Below are 20364 nucleotides of genomic sequence, written 5' to 3'. Positions count from 1 at the left end.
AAGCAAATAGAAGTTCAGATAGAGCAAGAATTTTTGCCCCGAATAGACCTAAGCTAATAATGATTGCATCAGTAGGAATAACCCCATTGTATATTCAGTATTGTTTTATTTTTAAAATGCTCATACAAGTGAACTGTATTGTGTTGTGGGCATAACGTGGCGGGCTGGTGACGGGGGTTGGGATAAGAATTACCAGAGACTGAGAAGACTTTAGGAAGGTTTAATAGGGCCACTGCTATAGGCAACAGCGGGCCACACAGGCAAGCAGTGTTTGCATGAGCGCCCAGGGTGGCCGCGCAGGGTCTTTTATTGGGAGGAGGGGTTGTGCACACAAGGAGGAGGGGCTGCATGGTCAGTTCGTGCCCAGGCACCTGATTGGTTGTCAGATCTGTCAGGGACTTCTCTGAATGATAGGATTTATGGCTTTGATAAGGGCAGGATGTGAGGCCTGTCCACCTAAGGTATTGTGAGCCCAGCTATCTCCTGGGATGATGAGTTTTGTTAGGGTAAACACACATCAAGAGATGTTTGTATCCTGCAGAAATGCAGGTGTGCGGAGGGTCCTGCAGGGGGGAGTAGGAGTTAAGGCTGTCAATGGATCCAGGGACACAGAGAGCCCAGGGGTGGGGGGTTTATGACTCCAGAGAGTGCCAGCTGGCTCCACATTTCCTATCATCACTGTCAAGAGCATGAAGCCCCAGGAGTGTGCTAGAGGGAACCCTGGACTTGAGAATCTTGCAATGGGTAGTAGTGGTTGGAACTCCTTCAGTTGAAAAATCACAGAAACTTAATCCAAACTGAAAGACTGAAGCACAGAAAGGAATTGAAGGGTTCATATAAGCAAAAAGTGAAGGTATTAATGACTTTAGGCATGACTACATCCAGGGGCTCACACTGACACCATCAAGGCTTGTCTTTCATCTCCCATCATGTTCTCTGTCCTGGCTGTCATTCTTGGGCAGGCTCTCCTGAAGTGACAAGAAAGCCACCAGCAGCTCTAGGCCTGCCAGCCTCAGTACACAGAAACTCCCTTTTGTCATAGTTCCATCAAAAGTACCAGAAACTAGAACCTGGCTTAAGTCACCCACTGCCACTCCTGAACCGGGATCACCGTGAGCTGGAGGGCAGAACGTGCCAGTTGGACAGACGTCAGTCACATGATTCTCCCTAAAGCAAAGAAGGAGTCCACCACCCAAACCACATAAACTCACAGTGGGAGAGAGGTGGTTCCCTAAAATTTCAGCTGGGGTGTGCCACCTAGAAAAAGGTGAAATGGTCACCAGGCAGATAAAAACAGCAGATCCCACTAAAACTGGGTCAGAAATCAACAGGTCATCATTGCTTAGCTTATCTTAGGATACGCGTTTAATCTCCTGGACCAGCCCCACCCCCTGATTTTTCTCATCTTTGAAAGTATTCCCTGAGAGAATTGCTGGGAGGATTAAGTAAATTGTCATGATGAGAAGGTTGCATGTATAAATTGTTGCCCACTAAACTCTTGTTCATCAGAACTAACGAAAAATGAGAGCTGGCACTTAGGTCAAATTATTTCAACCCATTTATGGGTCTGGAAGTGAGAAACAAAGCACTGGGCAGAGGCACTCCTGAATGCTACTGTCTCTTGGCTAACAGGCCTATTTAGCTTATTGCAGTTAATAATAAATTAGAATCATTTGATGATGAAACCTGAAAAAATGTAGCAAGTCATATCCATGCACAAATGTTCATTTCTGATTCAATCATTATTTTATCTGTGTTTTTATTAAAATGGAATTATTATAGTTTAAAATGTAAAGATTTTACACTGGGATCTTACTGTGTACTTTATCACTTAATTTTCTTAGTAGAGTTTTAAAAATCATTATTTTCCCAGCCCCATGACTTTTTACTAGGTAGAAGTTACAAGAAATAATGATTATTTTTATTAATATCTATTGTTCATCCTTGAGAGATGAAACATGCCGTGATTAAGGAAAGAGGCTGGCATTGTGTTATGGTTAAACCAGTTAATCTCAGGCAAGTGACTTCACTTGCTTAAGCCTTAGGTTCCTCATCTGTAAAATGGGATGATACCAATACTAGCAAACTGCAGTGCTCTTCCATATCCCTTGGCATCCATTGTTCCAATACAGTCACAGCTCCTCTGTATCTCTCCAGGATCTTTTCTCAGCCCAACCACAGCCAACCTACAAGTTCCCAGGACTTCATGGCCCCAAGGGTCATTTTCATTCAAAAGACAGTACCTCTCTTTCTTGCCCCTTGGGTGGGACAGTTGTGGTACACGTTCTCTGCATTCTCCCCGAGTTCCCAAGTAGAACTGAGCCTCAGTCATCCACAACTGTAGCCTGCTTGATAATGTTTCCCTTCTTAGCTGCCTTTTCTTCCCTTCTCATTTCTCTGCTCCCTACTGTTAGTTCCTGGGTTACCTCCCAACTAAGCTACTTGCATTCAAATCCTTATCTCAAAGCCTTCTTTTAGAAGAACACAAGCTAAGACAAACACTTTTCTATAAATAGCCTTAACAGAATCTAAAGAGAAAGATGGGTAAGTTCAGGGTAGCTAAGCATTGAGGGGAAAAAAAAAATGGAGGAGCTGTGCCCATGGCTCAACCCTTGCAACCTGTCACATAACTCTTAGCTGTTTCCATTCCTGAAGTCCTGGCCGGTGGCCTCAAATCATGGGACCTCCTATCTACAAGGGACTTGGCCATTTAGCTCAAATTCTCCGGTCATAGAAGAGGCGGCTAAAGAAGTGACAATGTTGAGAGTAGGACGTGTTTTCCGTGTCCCAGTGCAGAGTTTTCTGTGCACCCAGTGCAGAGTCTCCAGACTCCCACATGGAGCCCTTTGTTAGGACTTACTCAGAAAAGATATGCAATGCCGGCTGTTTAGAAGTTAGCAATTTGCATTCATAACTGTGGTTTTCAGACTGTCCTTGACATAGCATCCTTTTATGTGTGTCTGTTTCTTCTAACAAAGCCTCAGTGGATTGGCCAATGTGTAGGAAGAACCTTTAGAGGCACTGTTTTGTTTGAGTGAGGGGAGCGTGCGTTGTAGCGGGTGATGGCTGCCCTACTCCTGTTTCTCCTCCCCCTCCATCTCTTCCTCTGCAGGCACTTCTGCCGAAGCCCCAAGAGATTTGGGGTCCTCCATTTAAAAATTACTCATCCGGGGGAGATATTGACTGACCTAATGATCTGCCTCACCATTAAGGTGGCATCCATTTAAATATTTTTAAATAGGTGACCTGTGCAGCAATCCAGGAGATAAAAGAACAGAAATGAATGAACAAAGTCAACTCTAATGATGTAGATTTTCTTCCCAAAAGACAAAGACAGATGAAAGTTGTATGATGTAGCCAGTTCTTTTCATGCCTTAATTAAGTTACTTCACTGAGAAATCTGCCCAAAAGCCACTCTAGTATTTTATTGATTAGGTCCCATTTAAATCCCACCTATTGACTCACTAGCCCCTGCGGAAGGTCACAGAAGAATGACATTATCATCTGAGAGTATATTCTAAGCTCCTCTTAACTCCATGTTTTCTATGTTGATAGACTTCACCAAGGTATTTGAGATTGGCTAAAATAAAAAAAATAAAATAAAATAAAATATTTCAAGATAGCCATTTTGAGTCCATTGTTCATTAGTTGACTTGGTAACTTCCTTTGCTTTCCTTTCTTGATTGCATTTCCTCCTTTCCCAGGAGTCAGGAATTGGGCTGAAGAAAGCAGTTGCCTGGCCCAGGAGTCCAGGGTTTTTTTTTTCTTGCCTCCTTTTTTTCAGTGACCTCAGTGTCTGCTCAGAAGCATGACTCTAGCCAGAAAGCCACAACCACGTCCATTCAGAGCTGAAACAGCCTTTGTTCAGAAAAACAACCAGCCAGGAAAAAAAATATATATATAGTAAAAGCCAAAAACAAATGCCGGTTTTAAGAGGTGAGGAAGTGAACTTGGTGGCATAATCCACCCCAGGCTGCTGAGTTGTGTTAAAATCTCTTTCCCTCATCCGACTACACTGTCCCAAGATGCCTTGCCATTGCATGTGAAAAATACTGAGATAAAGCAGATAATGACTATTTTTTCCCCTAGACGTAACCTCCTATCAGGACAAAGCATTAATAATCGTTGACTGTGACACCTTTCCCGTTCCCAGCAGGGGTGGCGGGGGAGGACTCTGGCTCAGTTAGAAGGAACAGCTTAGCAGCTTGCACGGTGCAGCAGAAAAGCCACAAAGCCACAGGCATTTGGCCCCAACATCTGCTTTACCCAGAGCTGAGTTCTATTAATAGTTGATTTTACACCAAAGGAGTGGGAGGGAAACAGATTGGATGCAGAGACTTGGCTCCATGGAGATCGTACAGTGACCACAAGGAAGCCACATGAGGTGAGGTGTGGACTGTCTCCCCTCGCCCTTAACCAAAAGCTGGGAAATGTGCCGTGGCAGTGGGAGAAATAACATCAGAAAGCTTGAAAATGACCGATAATTCCATTTATTTGTCATAGAAATTCTAGGAGCTGTCTCTCTAAACCACTGCAGTTGCAAAACCAAAATTATCTGCAGAGTAGGCATAGCGTTATTGGAAGAGGATGATTGAAAAAATCAAAGTTCTCACCTAACACTCTACCTTATCTGTAGAAAAGGAGTCCCAGATGCTTCTTAATAATGTTGCTGCTCATCTTTGCTCAGGTTTCCCTAGAAGCTGACCCTGGGAGGAGAATCCAGTAGAGTTTATTAGAGCGGTGATCCCAGGTCTCACCAGTAGGGCACTTTGGGAAGTGAGAATGAGGAAGGGAAGGCAGCCAATAAATGTTGCGTCAGCATCTCCGTCCTGGGCAAATCCTAGAAGCCAGTGTAGAACACACACCTGAGTTCGCCAGCCACGGTCACTCTTTGCAGATGCTCTTAGGAAATGTTAATCCTCAAACACTCCCAGTCTGCTGTACAGGAATAAGCCCTCAGACTAAGAGATGCAGATGGAAGTCCAGCCCAACCGTATCTCCTGGAGCATCAGTCCAGTCAGCTATAATGCCATTACCAAGGGCACAGTATTCACCATGATCACAATAGTATAAAAAGGATGTTTCCACCCAGCTCTGCAGCTATAACAAGAATCTCCAGCACGTCAGAGGAGAGCCCCTTCAAGGTACTGGATGATCATTGGACTTTTTCCTTTATTCTGACATCCCTGGTGCACTTGCTAATCTAATATGCTAATGTTCTAATCTAATAAACATATATTGCCCACCTAACTTAAGAACTACAAAGAAGTGGAGCAAAGTCATGATAAAGTAACTTTCAAAGAGACTGTAATTCAGAGGGGAGGCTGATGGCTACAATTAAGTACAATACAAGACAAGGTGACACGCCTCCGTTCATTCATCTAGCAAATATCTATTGAGTGTCTTTTATGTGCTAGAGAAGCTTTGAGGTGAAAGGAAGTTTTATTTAGTGAGGTTCTGTGGAGTGTCAGGAATGGCTCTCAGCTCTTTACCTGTTAATTTTCTTGTATCAACCTCAGAACCAATCTTTGAGTCTGTGTTATTATCCCCATTTTATAATGAGGAAGCTGAGTCTTTGAACACTCAACTTTTGCACATTTGCTTGAGAAGGAATTAGTGCAAGGTAAGGCTAGAAGGACATGGAAACTTTGATTCCACTCTTGGCTCGTTCATTCATTTATTTAGCCAGCGCACATTTTTGGAGTCTTACTGTCTGGGTCCACTCCTGAACCAGACAGTAGAGAGGTGCACCCTTGTCTCCTTATTGGGCTCTCAATGTAGTAGAACCTCCTCTGTGAGGAAGGGTGGTGTGAAGGCTTTTGAAGAGGAAAGTGACATTCAGGGATGCTGCAGAGTGGAGGGCTGGATGAGGGACAGGCTAGAGTCGGGTGACATTTAAAGCACGAAGAGATAGCAGGGTCTGAGAAGTTCATTAGGAAACATTAATGAGCACAGCTCTGAGCCTGCCTTTATGCTGGACACTGGGACAGATTTAAACAAGGTGAAGTTCATGTTTCTAGCCCTTCAAAAGCCAATGTCCATCTTAACTAGGGAACATGACATTCTGGTTAGGGATCTAGAACATTTTGCTCTCCTTCATGTGATGGTCAGGAACCACTGCGAAGGGTCTCCTCTGATGGAACCGGTGATAGTGCACTCATAAAATGCAGTGCACACCTTCCCTACCTTCCCTACCCTCTGAGAACCTCTAGCCCTAAATGAGAAATCAGCCCTTACACAAATCAAATCAAACAGACTCCAAGCCCATGTTTAAGAGGCGAGGGTTCTAATCTGGGTTCTGTTCTTATCTAGCCATGTCAACTTACAAGGACTGTTGAATCTCAGTGGGTCAAAGTTTATCTGTCCTGTTAAATAATAAAATGTTGCCTTGCCTTCCAAACAGAACAGTGAGAAGTACTGAAGTTGCAGATGTGAGAATATTTTGAAAAAGGGAAAGCGCTAAATCAAAGTTAGGTGTGATTATTAAGAAATTACACACAAAACCACATTAGCAAGTTCAGCTGAATACAGGGTGCACTCCAGGGGGGCAGAGAAAGCCGTGACAGTGGAGTATCAGAGTTAGTCTGCAAGGGCGTTGAGAAGAGCACTTACCCACGTAGTGGACATTATCACATGGCATCTTGGACTTGTATTCGTACATAGTTATGGTAATAGAGCAGTTTTTACAATGCAATGGCATAAGAATGTATGACACTTTTCAGCCTAAGATAAAATAATAATGCATGAGGGCATGTATACAATATACCAAATCCAGGATTGAAAAAAAATAAATTGATAAAAAAGATAAAGAAACCAGCCAAGTTCTCGTACTCTACAAAAACACAGATAGTTGGCAAATACGAACGTTTGTGTCCAAAGACAATTGAAAAGGGGACATTTAATTGATTATTTCTGAAAGCAGGCGAATAGATTTTGGTGAGCCGAGGGATGTCAGAGCCATCTGCACTACTCCCTCTGAGCTGGTCTAGCAGAACTCACATAAGGGTCAGAGCAAATACCTTCTGTGCTTGGAAGTTTTAGGTTTTGGAGGTGCTAAACCATTGGGCCAGTAGCATCCAACATGCTCTGGTATCATTACAGTAAGAGCAGGGAATGAAGGATGATGGATGGATTCTCAGCCACCTAATCCCAGTGACATCCATGTGTGTGAGCGCCAGCTCCTGCCTAATTGGCATTTGGCTCAACAGAGTGAGACTGGTGGCCATGCTGACTGGCAGACACAGCGGCCCCTTTGCCCATCTCAACTGTGTGAAGACTCAATGAGGATTTATAGGCCATCTGTCTTCCAAGGCCTAATTTGTAGAGATTTCTCTGGGCTTCCAGGCTTTGAAAGATGTCGCTTGCATGTGTTTGGCTGTTTTTTAAAAAGGTAATAACCTGCACGTTTTTGGCAAAACAAGGTCACGAGTCTTCTTTCAGCCTTGCTCGTGTCCTCACGTTGGCATAACACGTGTTTTTGTTGTATTTCACTCTGCATCCTAAAAGGTGGACTCAACAGGGTTGGAGAATAAAAATGCTAGAGGGTGCTTTAAATTACTTGTGGAGATTAGAATGTGAATTAAGTCCTGAAAAGAATTTGAGACCTTGATAGGCAAATCCAAATCAAAGAGCTAATCCTCACGCCTCTGCCAGATGGGTCATTTGTCCTGCCTGAGCCCAGCTTCTTTTAACAGGAAGATTAAAGTAACACATTTTATAGAGATAAGTAAATCGTGGGGGGAAGAAACTCTTCCTTGGTCACATCAGGGCTATTTTTAGGACTAATCCAGGGTTCCCAGATCGAAGCCAACGGCTTTGGACGCATGGTCCTCTTCCTTTCATCATCCTCGTCCCTCCTCCAGGCCAGTGCTGGCAGAGCTGTGTGGATAAACACCATCAGTCACACTCACCACCATCTGCCTTTCCATTGCCCCAGTACCACCTCCAGATCCAGCTCTCAAGCTAAGGACCCCTGTGACCTTGGACAAGTTGCTTACCTCTCTAAGCCTCAGTCTGCTCAACTGAACAATGGGAATTAAAAAGAACCTCTCTCAGTGCTCAGATGATGTTCACTCTTCCTCTGATGGTGATGACAATGATTTACCTTCTTCTAGTACTAAATTATGTGTTCCACAGCGGGGCAGCATAGGACTTAGTGGCATGGAACATAAAGCCTGACTTTGGGCTCAAATCCCATTTTATCCACTTGTAAGCCATGTGATATTGGGCGAGTTAACTCGCCTGGAGTTTCTCATCCATAAAATAAGCATTAAAATAGTACCCCCTTCACAGGGTATTATTCTTCGTAGGGTTATTATGAGGCTGGAACGAGTTCATATTTGCATACAGTAAATGTAACTGAGCAGGACCCTATGGGGCCTTCTGGGGCAGACTCCTCCCCCATATCCTCTGCTGCAGCTCCCCTCTGAAGCCCCAGATAACAGTATCTCATGTATGTTTCCTGAGGTTTTTCAGATGCTTAGAAACCACCACCAAAGGGAAGAAATTAACTACTTGATGATCCCAGACCTTCTGGCGCCTAGGGGTTGATTGTGTTGACCGCCCTGTTCCCTCAGCATCAGCCAATCAGAGGATTGTACACGAGCTGATCATGTACCTTGCAACCCCCTCCCATACCTGGCCTTTAAATATGCTTTGCTGAAACCCTTTGGGGAGTTCAGGGTTTTTCTTGGTCATAAGCCACCCCATCCTCCTTGCTTGGCCCTGCGATAAACCTTTCTCTGCTCCAAACTTCGATATTTCAGTTTGTTTGGCCTCATGGTGTGGTAGACACATGAACTTGCCTTTGGTAACGTAAATAGCATATAAAAGTTTGTTAAATGACATACCGGAAATAGATGAAATTTATGAAGCTCTTCAAAGTTGGGCTCTTTTTCCTCCTTTTCTGTCCTGCTTGCACATATACAATCTATTCCCTTTCAAGTCTCAGAGTCCATTTGTTCCTTTTTAAGGACTGTGTTTGTAAGCACAGCCAGCCACATTTTCTTTCCTTGAACCTCCACAGCATAATTATTCCTGACTTTACCACTTCGCTGCTGCTGCCGACTTACATCTGCTTTTAGGACCAACTCAGGAGCAGTTCTGTGTTGGTGCTTTGACGCCATGATGAGGTCATTTCCAAGGTAACCATCCCAGGGGAATGAAAACACACTGAACAGGAAAGAGCCTGACTGGGGGACCTTCAAGGCACCTTAGTAATGTGCTGTGGATTCTGTTTAGGGATCCGCTTGTGACCACTCCCTGCTGTCCTTTCCCCTTGCCTGGTCCTAGAGCGCATGTAAAGTGTCATGGGCGGGTCTGGTGCTGAGGGCTGGGCGTCAGGCTCAGAAGCTTCGGTGCAAGCAGGATCATTATCTTTGTTACCTGACCTCATTGCAGGTCACTTTCGTAAGCTTCTGGGAAGAAGGGGAGGGCCTACGGATTTATTTCAAATAAACTTCTTACTTGTGAATTTAAAAGGAAATTTTAGCAGAGCTGAGCAAAGAAGTTAGGAGGAGAGAATACTGACAGGGCAGGTAACTTGTCACATCAACGTAATAAAGTCCAGTCAACTCTTCTACTGTTTAAGGAGTGATCTGCTCTATTCTGAGTTATCCTCGCCCTCTCCTTCTAGTCTGTTTTGGTGGCTTTAGACACATGAGTGCTACCCTCAGGGGCTAGGCAGACGGAGGGAAAGAAGATGAAATTCACCCGTGGTTCTGGCCACCAGGGAACACCAGGGCTTGTAACTTTTGGGAGCATCTCCGGGAAAGAAGCCATAGGCTTCTCTCTTTAGGACATCAGACTCGTCTGGAACGTCCCCTACTCTTGGGGACAAGGAGGCCTTGGTAGAAGCAAGCAGAGAAGGCAGTCTTCTGTTCCCTTTCTCCACCATCCCTGCATTCCTGGAAGCAGTCAGAGTGCTTTGCTCCTGCTTGTATTGGAGAAGAGTCAGTGTCTTAGAAAGTATAAGGGAGGAAATACTCCATCTGTTAAATATTCTCACCTGATGAGTACCTGGGTGCTCAGGCTGCCTCTGTGACTCTGACTGCATCCTTCCTGGGAAAAGACAGAGTGAGGGAAACCTGACTGACAAGTTATCTGTGTGGTGCCATCTGTGGTGAGATATTAGTCACTGCATGCTTTTCACCAGAAAGATATGGATAAAAGAAAACCAAGGAGATCCCTGATAAGCCCCTGACCAAGCAAAGTAGGTCTATAACAGGAGGCCTTCAGTTTCTGCCACCTGATTTCATTTTACCTAAAAATGGTAGAATCAAAGAATAAAGCAGGTGAAATTGGACTTTAAACTTTATCAACAAAATTCTGCAGTCTGGTGGAGTAGAAAAATCATGGAACATCAGGATAAATATGATGGTCTAGACATTGATCTAATTAAGCTTTCTTGAAACCACACTAAAATTGCATTTAAAATGATATTTTTTAACAGCATAATCTGGTAAGGGTGGAGACAATAGGATGAGACAATAATTACATAATTTTGGCAGCTACCTATATGTTTATAGCTGTAACACATCTGAGAAAACTGATAATAGGTTAGCCAAGTGAGACCCTGTGGACCAACCTGAGTTAACCCATGAAAGCCTTAAAGTCTCAGAAATTGATGGTGTTAAGTTTTTCTGGAAATGAGTTTAGAAGCACAGCTTAAAATAAGGAGGATCAGTTGACAGCTGTTTGAGTCAGAACTCCCACCTGGTATAAAACTAAAGGATTACTGTCAGAAGACAAGAAAACAGAGGGTCTCAGGATGACCCAGTCCCAGGGGAAGGCAGGGCTAACACTTGAAAGCAAAGTGATAAACATATGGGGTGCTTCTTCCTGCATTTGGCTCTGGAAGGCTGGCATCCAGGCTTTATTTATTTATGGCAAATGATGAAACAGATTTTTTTCTCAGGACTTGATCAGCCCAAGAAGAAAGACCTCAAGGTACTGACATTAGGGGTTACTCCAAAGAGACAAAGACTGATCCTTCTACAACGATTATTTTTTTTTTAATTCTTTTTGTTTATTTGGGGGGGGTGGTAATTAGGTTTATTTTTTTTTAATGGAGGTACTGTACTGGGGATTGAACCCAAGACCTTAAGCATATACTCTACCACTGAGCTAAACCCTCCCCACCATAGTGCGTTGTTAGCTCATTTACTTTTCAAGTCCATATTGAGATATACAGATGCTTGGAAAGTTCCATCAGCTTTTTAGTCCACCAATTTGAAATATGGACAATTAACAATCACTATAACTCAACAATAAATAAATAAATAAATTAATTAATTAATTAATTAATAACTTAATAAATTAATTAATTAAAACAAAACAAAACAAAAAAAAGTCACTAGACATGTGAGGAAAACTTCCTTAAAAAGTAGAAATAAGCAGGAATGAAAGTAACCTGGGGAAAAACAATGACTATGTAGTTAGAAAAAAACTTCAAATACACATATATCATTAGTATCCTTATAAGGATAATAGAACATATTGAACCACTGACAAAAGAACAATGCTATTTTTAAGGAAATGTCAGAAACATAAACTGACTCTTAGACATTAAATCAAGGGTAGCAGAAATAAAACACTCAGAGAATAGTTAGAAATAAAAATGTGGAAAGCTCCCAGAGAGTAGAGCAAACAAATAAAATTAAAAATTGGAGAGAGAATGCATAAAAATGCAAAATCTGGCCAAATAATATTCTTGAAGAAAGAGAACAGAAAATTATTATTGAGCTAATTTATGAAAATACTCCAAATAGAAGTATAATAGTTTTCAGCCTGCAGAGGCTTCAAGAGTGCCCAGCACAGGGGATAGATATAAACTTATACCAAAGTACATCACTATAAAGTTTCAAGAAACTGGGACTGAATAAAATGCTAGGAATTTCCAAAGAGACAAAGTAAATGAACAAACAAAAGAAACAGACCACATGTGTTTTTAGGATGATGAATAAATGTCTTCAAATCTTAGCAGCCATACTAGAAGCTAAAAGACAGTGAAGCAAAATTTTCTCACAAAAATCTAAAAAAAAATTTTTTCCAATCTACAATATTATACCCAGCTAAACTAGCAATAAAGTATGCAAATGACACAAAGCCATTTTTAGACATATGAGGCTCAAAATATTTAATACTCTGGAAACTTCTTAGGAAGCTACTGACAAATGTGTTTCCACTAAAATGAAAAAGTTAACTATGAAAGAGGAAGATATGATACACAAAAAATAAGAGAGTCAACAAAGAAAAGAAGTGAATAAATGGTTAATTGATCAATCTAAATTGGAGTAAGTCATAAGACTCCAGGAAAGGCTTCATCAAGAAAATGAAACTGGGAGAACACTTGTTGTGTTGAACATATGGCCAAGACATTTAGATAACTGGGGGAGTTTGAAGTTGGATTAGAAGACATGTGCAAAGAGATCAAGCAAATGGTAAAACAAGAGGATTATTTATGACAGGGAAAGTTAAACATTGGGCATGAAAAGAAAAGTAATTATTGGCTTACTGTATGACTCAGCCCTGAACAGAATACATAGTCATGGTAATATAAACACTAAGTACTGATAGAACTAAATTGTAATCTAACTATTTCAGATGGATAGGAAGAATGTGTACATGCACTCACTGTGGGGTAGAGAGAAGAAAGAGCAATATCCTCATCTCTCATGGTGAGAAGTCAAAAATATTAATAAAAGCACATTATTTTGAGAGCCAAAAGTAATACCAAAAGCATAACCTAAAAGATTTGATTCTAATCAAGGAGAAATAAAGGAGCTTATTTCTACCAGGTTAGTAGAAGCAGTTTCAGATAGCAGCTCTACAAATCAGTCTAAATTTAGCACACAACCCATTTCAGTCATCTCTGGACCATGCTGTTTCCACATAGTCGTCTCCTGCAGTAGTATCTGTGCACCAAGAGTAAAACAGAGGGGTGGCTTCAGAACTTCCCTTGGCTACTGTACCAGCTGGCCACACTCAGCCTCTTCCCACTCCTTCCTCCTAACTGTTAGTCCATCAGCAATGAAAACTGGTCAATCTTCTGCCAAACTTGGGCAGCAGAAAGATGAAAAAGAAACTAGAGCAGAACTGGACCAAAATGAGTGGGGCCAGAAGTCTTCTACATGGCCAATGTGAACTTAACGCATTTGCTAACTGGGCCCCATATTGCTCCCACTCCAAATTCTTCAGCTACATGCACATTAAAGCAATGCACTAAATGAACAGAAACCTGAAAGCACACCGAAAGGCATCAAGAAAGGATTTTACTTGCTGTGTTTTCTAAGTTCTCTATGCTCAGGACTATGATGGGTACCCTGGTGATTCTCAACGCTTTGGTAACAGAGTTGGGCACTCCCTAATAATGCACTCATTAATAACCACCACCAAGAAGTGCCCAGCTCCAGGGTAAGATCAAGATAACATCTTCTTCCTGGAGAGACTCAAGCTGATACCTGAAACAGGAGGTCAAGCTGGAAAGTTCTATTGGAAGTAGATTTCTAGAAGTCAATAGATAAAAGGAGTCAGAACTTGAGAAAATGAGAGAACCAGTCCACAAAGCTCTTTAGATCATTCTGTCCTGTTCTCCAGAACTCCCTTCTCTGGACAGAGATCTTCCTCTTCCTAATTGTTCCCAAAGCCCATGGGTTGGCCCCAAGTTTAAAGAAGGCAATATTTGTTCCCCAGTAAGAAAGAAGAAAGAAGCAGAGATATGGTTGCTGGCCATGGCATTATGGGCAAAGCCATGTGACATTTGAGAGTTTCTTTGTACTCAAGATATTGCCAAAGAATGACAAGACATATAAATGGCCACTCGGGACCACTATTTTGTCATGCCCCTTTCCTCTCGTATCCCTTTGAAGATGGTTCCTCCCTACTGAAGTCAGACCTTTTCACTTTTGATCACCAGCCTTTCTTATTCTTTTGAATGGTAAAGCTTCATAGAGCAGTATTTTCTCCATTCCTTAGGAGATTCATATTATTCCTACTTTGGCTCTAAGTGTTTCAAACAATATATATGCTTACAAAGGTCTTTAGGTGTCATTATATGAGTGACATGTCCCATTGGAAACATACCAATCTTTAATTGAGAAAATATGGACGGGCTTTATTTTTAGCCCTTGTCAGCTGGTGTGATCCTTCTGAACTTAACTTCTCTTTCTGTTGATTTTATTCCAGAAAATCATTGCATTGCTTTTCATTATGGTTTGATGCTTCATATGATGCTTCATGATCTCATTCTAATATGGGACATTTTGTTTTAATTTAACTAGTAATCATCCCTAAAATTTTTTTTAATTTAGTAAATATTCTTGATCATCTATTTTTTTTAATTGAGTATAGTCAGTTCACAATGTTATGTCAATTTCTGGTGTACAGCATAATGTTTCAGTCATAGATACACACACACATATATATATTTGTTTTCATATTCTTTTTCGTTATAGCTTACTACAAGATATTGACTGTAGTTCCCTGTGCTATACAGTAGAAACTTGTTGTTTATCTATTTTACATAAAGTAGTTAGTATCTGCAAATTTCGAACTCTCAATTTATCCATTCTCACCCCCTCTCCCCACTGGTAGCCGTAAGTTTATTCTCTATGTCTGTGAGTCTGTTCCTGTTTTGTAAATAAGTTCATTTGTGTCTTTTGTTTTTAGATTTCACATATAAGTGCTATCATATTGTATTTTTCTTTCTCTTTCTGGCTTACTTAACTTAGAATGACAATCCCTAAACTATTAAACCACTCAAATTCAAGCTGGAAGAGACTTAAGAGTCATTCTAGTTTATTCATCCTATGGTTGAAGAATTTGTCCCCGATCATTTACTGCTGGCAGGAATGGAAATGGCATTTCTTGTACTGTTGCTAATTTGACTAATTTGTTTAGAAAAGCAGTGTTTTTTCTTATCTTCATTCTCAAGGTTTTTCATTCTTCTGTGTGCTTCAGTGGATCTGAAAAATAAATTGTAAGCAGTTTTGCAAAAACAGTGAAAGGTTGGTGGGAAAGAACTGATGTGTGTAAGTCAACAGCAACAGCAATATTCCAGTTGGAGGTTTAATGCAACAGAGGGAAATCCTCTAAGGATCTGTTTTCGGTCCCAAAGCCTTTACCAGTCAGAACTTTATTTTTAGGCTAATTCATTATGCCAGAAACATCTGCATTTTTGCAGATGAACTCTTAACCCCTCTGCTGATGCACAGCAACTTGAAAACCTCCAGCTCCTTCTGCTTACTTTCTCATTGGCTTTGCTAGCCTTTGACATATCTTTGCCTAGACGTTTGATGCATCAAAAGCCTTGCACATTTGCTCCTTTAGTTAACAAGGCAAAGCTTCCGGGTTGAAAAGTTGCTCTCCAGTGTCTGCTCACTTGCAGTCTGCCATCAAATTCTGAACAGTCCTCCCAACTCATTCATTGTTCTTATTCTAGGATAGGTAAATTCCTCCACTGGTGATTTTTAAATTATTTAAAATAGTTAATTGTAAATAATCCTCAGGAACACTGATTCACCTATTTTTTTTTAACATTTTTTATTGATTTATAATCATTTTACAATGGTGTGTCAAATTCCAGTGTAGAGCACAATTTTTCAGTTATACATGAACATATATATATATTCATTGTCACATTCCTTTCTCTGTGAGCTACCATAAGATCTTGTATATATTTCCCTGTGCTATACAGTATAATCTTGTTTATCTATTCTACAATTTTGAAATCCCAGTCTATCTCTTCCCACCCCCTGCCCCCTTGGCAACCACAAGTTTGTATTCTATGTCTGTGAGTCTATTTCTGTTTTGTATTTCTGCTTTGTTTGTTTTGTTTTTTTGTTTTGTTTTATTTTTTTGTTTTGTTTTTTTAGATTCCATATATGAGTGATCTCATATGGTATTTTTCTTTCTCTTTCTGGCTTACTTCACTTAGAATGACATTCTCCAGGAGCATCCATGTTGCTGCAAATGGCGTTATGTTGTCAGTTTTTATGGCTGAGTAGTATTCCATTGTATAAATATACCCCTTCTTTATCCAGTCATCTGTTGATGGACATTTAGGCTGTTTCCATGTCTTGGCTATTGTAAATAATGCTGCTATGAACATTGGGGTGCAGGTGTCATCCTGAAGTAGGGTTCTTTCTGGATATAAGCCCAGGAGTGGGATTACTGGGTCATACAGTAAGTCTATTCCTAGTCTTTTGAGGAATCTCCATACTGTTTTCCACAGTGGCTGCACCAAACTGCATTCCCACCAGCCGTGAAGGAGGGTTCCCCTTTCTCCACAGCCTTTCCAGCATTTGTCATTTGTGGATTTTTGAATCTGATTCACCTAACTCTTGCTTTTTTTTTTTTTTAACTGATTTTAATCTAAGCTAAAAGTTATGTTAAGATCTTCGACTCCTATGAAATAGTAACGGTAGAGAAGATAACCCAAAGATTATGTTAATTGACCTATAGGACTTTAACCAGGTTTATATTCAATTTAGCAGTATTTTTATAGGTTTGGAGGTTTTCATTTTTGTTTTGTGGGGGTTGGTGACACACGTATATGTATGTGTCAGTGTTTCATAGTTTCCTGTGTATCACATTTGTCATCTTCCTGATTTCCTCATTAATGAGTTAAATAAAAGTTTGACACGTGTTCTTTGGCACGTTGCAGAGTATAACTTGATCTGAATTATAATATCCTCATTTGAGAATAACAAATAGCTTGTATAGCCCCACATTTTTGTCCCGTACCCAGGAGAGATGTCAAAATTAATCACAAGCATGGTTCAGAATCTTTCTCAACGCAAGTGCCCAGAAGGCACCAGAGGCAATACATGGAAATTGATGCTAAAGTTAAAACGAATTTGTCATCCCTGCCCTATTGGCATATGTTTTGTTTTAATTGCTTTTAAAAGCTGCTGATCATGTTGTAGCGAGAGGTTCTTGTCTTGTCGCAGAAAGAATTCAGAAACAAGACACGGAGGTCAGGAAAGCAAAGCAAGGATTTATTAGTATGCTCTCAAGGAAAGAGCAGGCAGACCCAGGTGGGTAGCTGCCCCGAGTTTCCTAGCAAGCTCGTTATATGGCTGTAAAAATGACTGGGCAGAATATTCATTGGCAGGGAGGGGTTTGGGTTCATCTTTCCTGATCTTCATCCCAGATCCACCTTCCCAGGTGGGCAGGAAGGATTTTTTGTCCTTATTTAGTCTTGATCAGGAAGTTGGATGAAGTCATAATGAACAAAAGGTTACATTCAGATGGTGGGGTATCATAAGCAAAAGGTTACATTTGGACAGAGGGCGTAATGATCGAAAGGTTGCATTCAGATGTTGGGGACTCCTGTCCTGTCCCACCCTTCTGCCTCCAGGGCACTTGTCAACCCAGAATTATGAATTTTTATCAGTCTGGAGGATCCTGTGATTGCATCTTCACGAAAGAATGAACACACACACATGCACACTTTTTTTTTTTTCTGGAAGCATACACACCAAGATTTTAATAATAATTACCTCAGAAGAAAGAGTGAAGATGTTCAGGAGAGTTTCAGTTTTCCTCTCTGATCGTGTCATTTCGTAACTTTTCTTGAGTGAACATACACCACTTTTATATTAATACAAAACTTTTTCAACAACAGAAGAAGAAATATCGCACTCCAGCATTAACTTGCAAGATCTCTAGTCCTCACTAATGCCCTGGTGGTTATTTTTGTCTGTTTGTTTGTTTGTTTGTTTGTTTTTTGAGGCTTTGATTTTTAAGGTTGAAGAAACAAACTATGGTGATGAAACAAAATCATGAAGATGGCCCCCCTCTCTGTTTTATATAAAGATTACTTTCATGAAGATAAATAATTAGCTGAGTATTTAGCATTAGTCACCTCAGAAAGGTTACAACAAAAGAAAAATTCTAACTAGAATCTGAGTAAACTGAAGTGTGAGTCATATTTCTCTCATTTGAAGTCTAGTCATTCTAAATAAGAAATTTAAAGACCTGGTTTTTATAAGCATTCAATTATTTAGCCCTCAGTTCTGGTCATCTTTATTTTCTGTTTCAGATAAAAAGATTATTATTTGAAAATATTCTCACTCGATTTCAAATAATAAAACCACTTGTGAATAACATTTTTGATAAGTAACATATTTTTATAATAGAACGTTGGGAAGTTCATCTCTAATTCTGTCGCTGAGAGATAAACACTGATGGTGTCGATGCAAAAAGTTGATAACCATTCTTAGACTTAAAAATAGGAGATTGATGTTTAGGTATTTAAATCCTCTGAAAGTCTGTGAGATTCATGTAACCACAGTTTTCTCTATTATTTCTGGCATTTGGAGACAATTGTAATGAAGTAGCATGATCCTAGACTACTGTTTTCACATATTAAATTGCAACTGGGGCTACTGTCTTCTACTTTGGAAGCTACCAGAGTTTTCTGGGGGGAAAAAAAAAGTTAAGCCCATGATACCAGAAACCCACAAAAGTAATACATTCACATTCTTCTTAACTCTTCATTTCCTCCAGGACAGATATCAGTGGACGGATTTATGCGCTACCTGAGTGGGGAAGAAAACGGAGTCGTTTCACCTGAGAAACTGGATTTGAATGAAGATATGTCTCAGCCCCTTTCTCACTATTTCATTAACTCCTCACACAACACCTACCTCACAGGTATGGAATTGATGGTTCTTTGACAGTTACTTTAGCCGGTCTCACCAAATTTCACCAGCCTCTGCTCACGGTGGTTCAGAAGGGAAGGCATACTTCCCTTCACTTCCTGTGAAAAGCCTCTGAGAACTGGGGTTCCAGGACCAGAGATACCACCCACAAGCAGTAATGTCGTTTCTTCTCAGCATGTCTCGGCCCAAGTTGTCAAGTCTTCTAAAATGTATCATGTCTGGTGTCTTCAGACCAATGGAATGTTTGTGTAACCGAATTCATTCTTCAGTGAACTTCAAGCCGTTTACAGTCCCCCCCTAGTTCTCTGGACTGTTTTTGTCTACATGAAAAGTTCTGAAGTCCTGAATAACTTTTGCTCGAGGCATATTAATAATTTTTCTCAAGGTGAATCAGGGCTTTAGATAGAAACAAATTTCCCTCTGACACTTTGTTGTAAATATTATAATAAAGGAGGAAAAAACAACACTGTGTTTCCTAATTTGGCCCTAAATAGAGCATTGCCATGGTTTTTAGTAGATGGCTAAATAGAAAAATATTAAAACATATGTATAATCTGTATCATCTCAACATAGTTTAGAGTTCAAATTTTTAATGAATACAGGTTACAATAAGTTAAAAATGTTTTGTAATCAAAATGCATTTCTTGCAGAACACTCTGATTACTGGCTCTGGAAAGACTTTGTGAAAAAAAAATCTACAGGTTAAAAGGGGGTGGGGCTTTAAAAACCTTATCACTCTTGGGCTTCACACAGTCCGTCACTCAAATGAATATATAAGATAGCTAGACCATAAGACCCACAATGCAACCAAAGTCTGGGGCCTCATTTGGTATCTGTAAGCTGGAGATGCTTGCCACGCTTAGGGGAAGGTTTTGATGTGCTTGTGGCTCATTGCCTAGGGATGCAAGATTTGTGTTGGAGGACAGACCGGCAATGTTACGTATGTAATGCCAGGGAGATCCAGGCCCTGGATGTTCATGGAGGTGTCCAACAGGATTTCACAGGGTTCAGCCATCTGGCGAATAAGCAGTTCTTTCTTCTGAATTCCTTAAGAGGGTCCATTCTTCTAGGCACAAATGTATGTTGTGTTGGCATCAAATCCAGCATTGGCCTGGTATCCCACACTTGGTGAAAAATGGCTTAGAAGAGAGATGACTCTTGGACAGAGATGGCAACGTGGCCTCTAGACGGCTGCAATGGAGTGTCTCAGGATGATAATCTGTGATCTAGACCATCTTGCCATCATACACTCTGAGTTCTGCAGTCAGTCGAGTTGCAGCTTACATGTTCTACGTGAAAATTGGATGGCTCTCAGGCTACTTGTGGCCTGTTTTGTTTCAACTGCATTATCTGCTAAGAGAGATTCATACTATAAAACTGATGAGATTCATGTTTGGCTTATCCTAAACCCTACTGTGGTCATCTCTTGTTGCCTCACCAGTCACACCAAAGCTCAGTGGCATAAAACAGCCACCATTTTATTTTGATCCCTAGTCTATATGTCAAGAATTCAGACAAAGTGCAGAATGGAAAGTTTGTTTCTGTTCCCTCCTGTCTTGAGCTGCAGCTGGGAAGTGAATGCCTGGGGGTGATACAGACACCTTGGTGTTGGAATCATCTGGCGGCTTCTCCACCAGCAGGTCTGGCATTTGGGCTGGGGTTACCCAACACCTGGGCTCAGGTAGGATTGTTGACCTGA

The 20364-nt window shown here is 40.9% G+C and overlaps 1 protein-coding gene across 8 annotated transcripts in view; it reads left to right on the top strand.

The window, feature by feature from the left end:
- The window catches only part of PLCB1 (phospholipase C beta 1), a 648190-nt gene that overhangs the window by 447806 nt on the left and 180020 nt on the right, over positions 1-20364 (top strand). For all 8 annotated transcript variants that reach the window (XR_004313135.1, XM_032461845.1, XM_032461843.1 and 5 more), the window contains one exon: positions 18511-18657. Coding sequence is in view for 7 of the 8 variants with exons in the window: in XM_032461845.1 (XP_032317736.1) it covers positions 18511-18657 (147 nt within the window). In the remaining variant the exon portion in view is untranslated. The remainder of the gene's footprint in view (positions 1-18510; positions 18658-20364) is intronic.

Source organism: Camelus ferus, chromosome 19 (genome assembly GCF_009834535.1).
Source record: "Camelus ferus isolate YT-003-E chromosome 19, BCGSAC_Cfer_1.0, whole genome shotgun sequence".
NCBI lineage: Eukaryota > Metazoa > Chordata > Mammalia > Artiodactyla > Camelidae > Camelus > Camelus ferus.
Note: the sequence above shows the minus strand (reverse complement) of the source record. Positions and strands in the feature narration are given on the sequence as shown.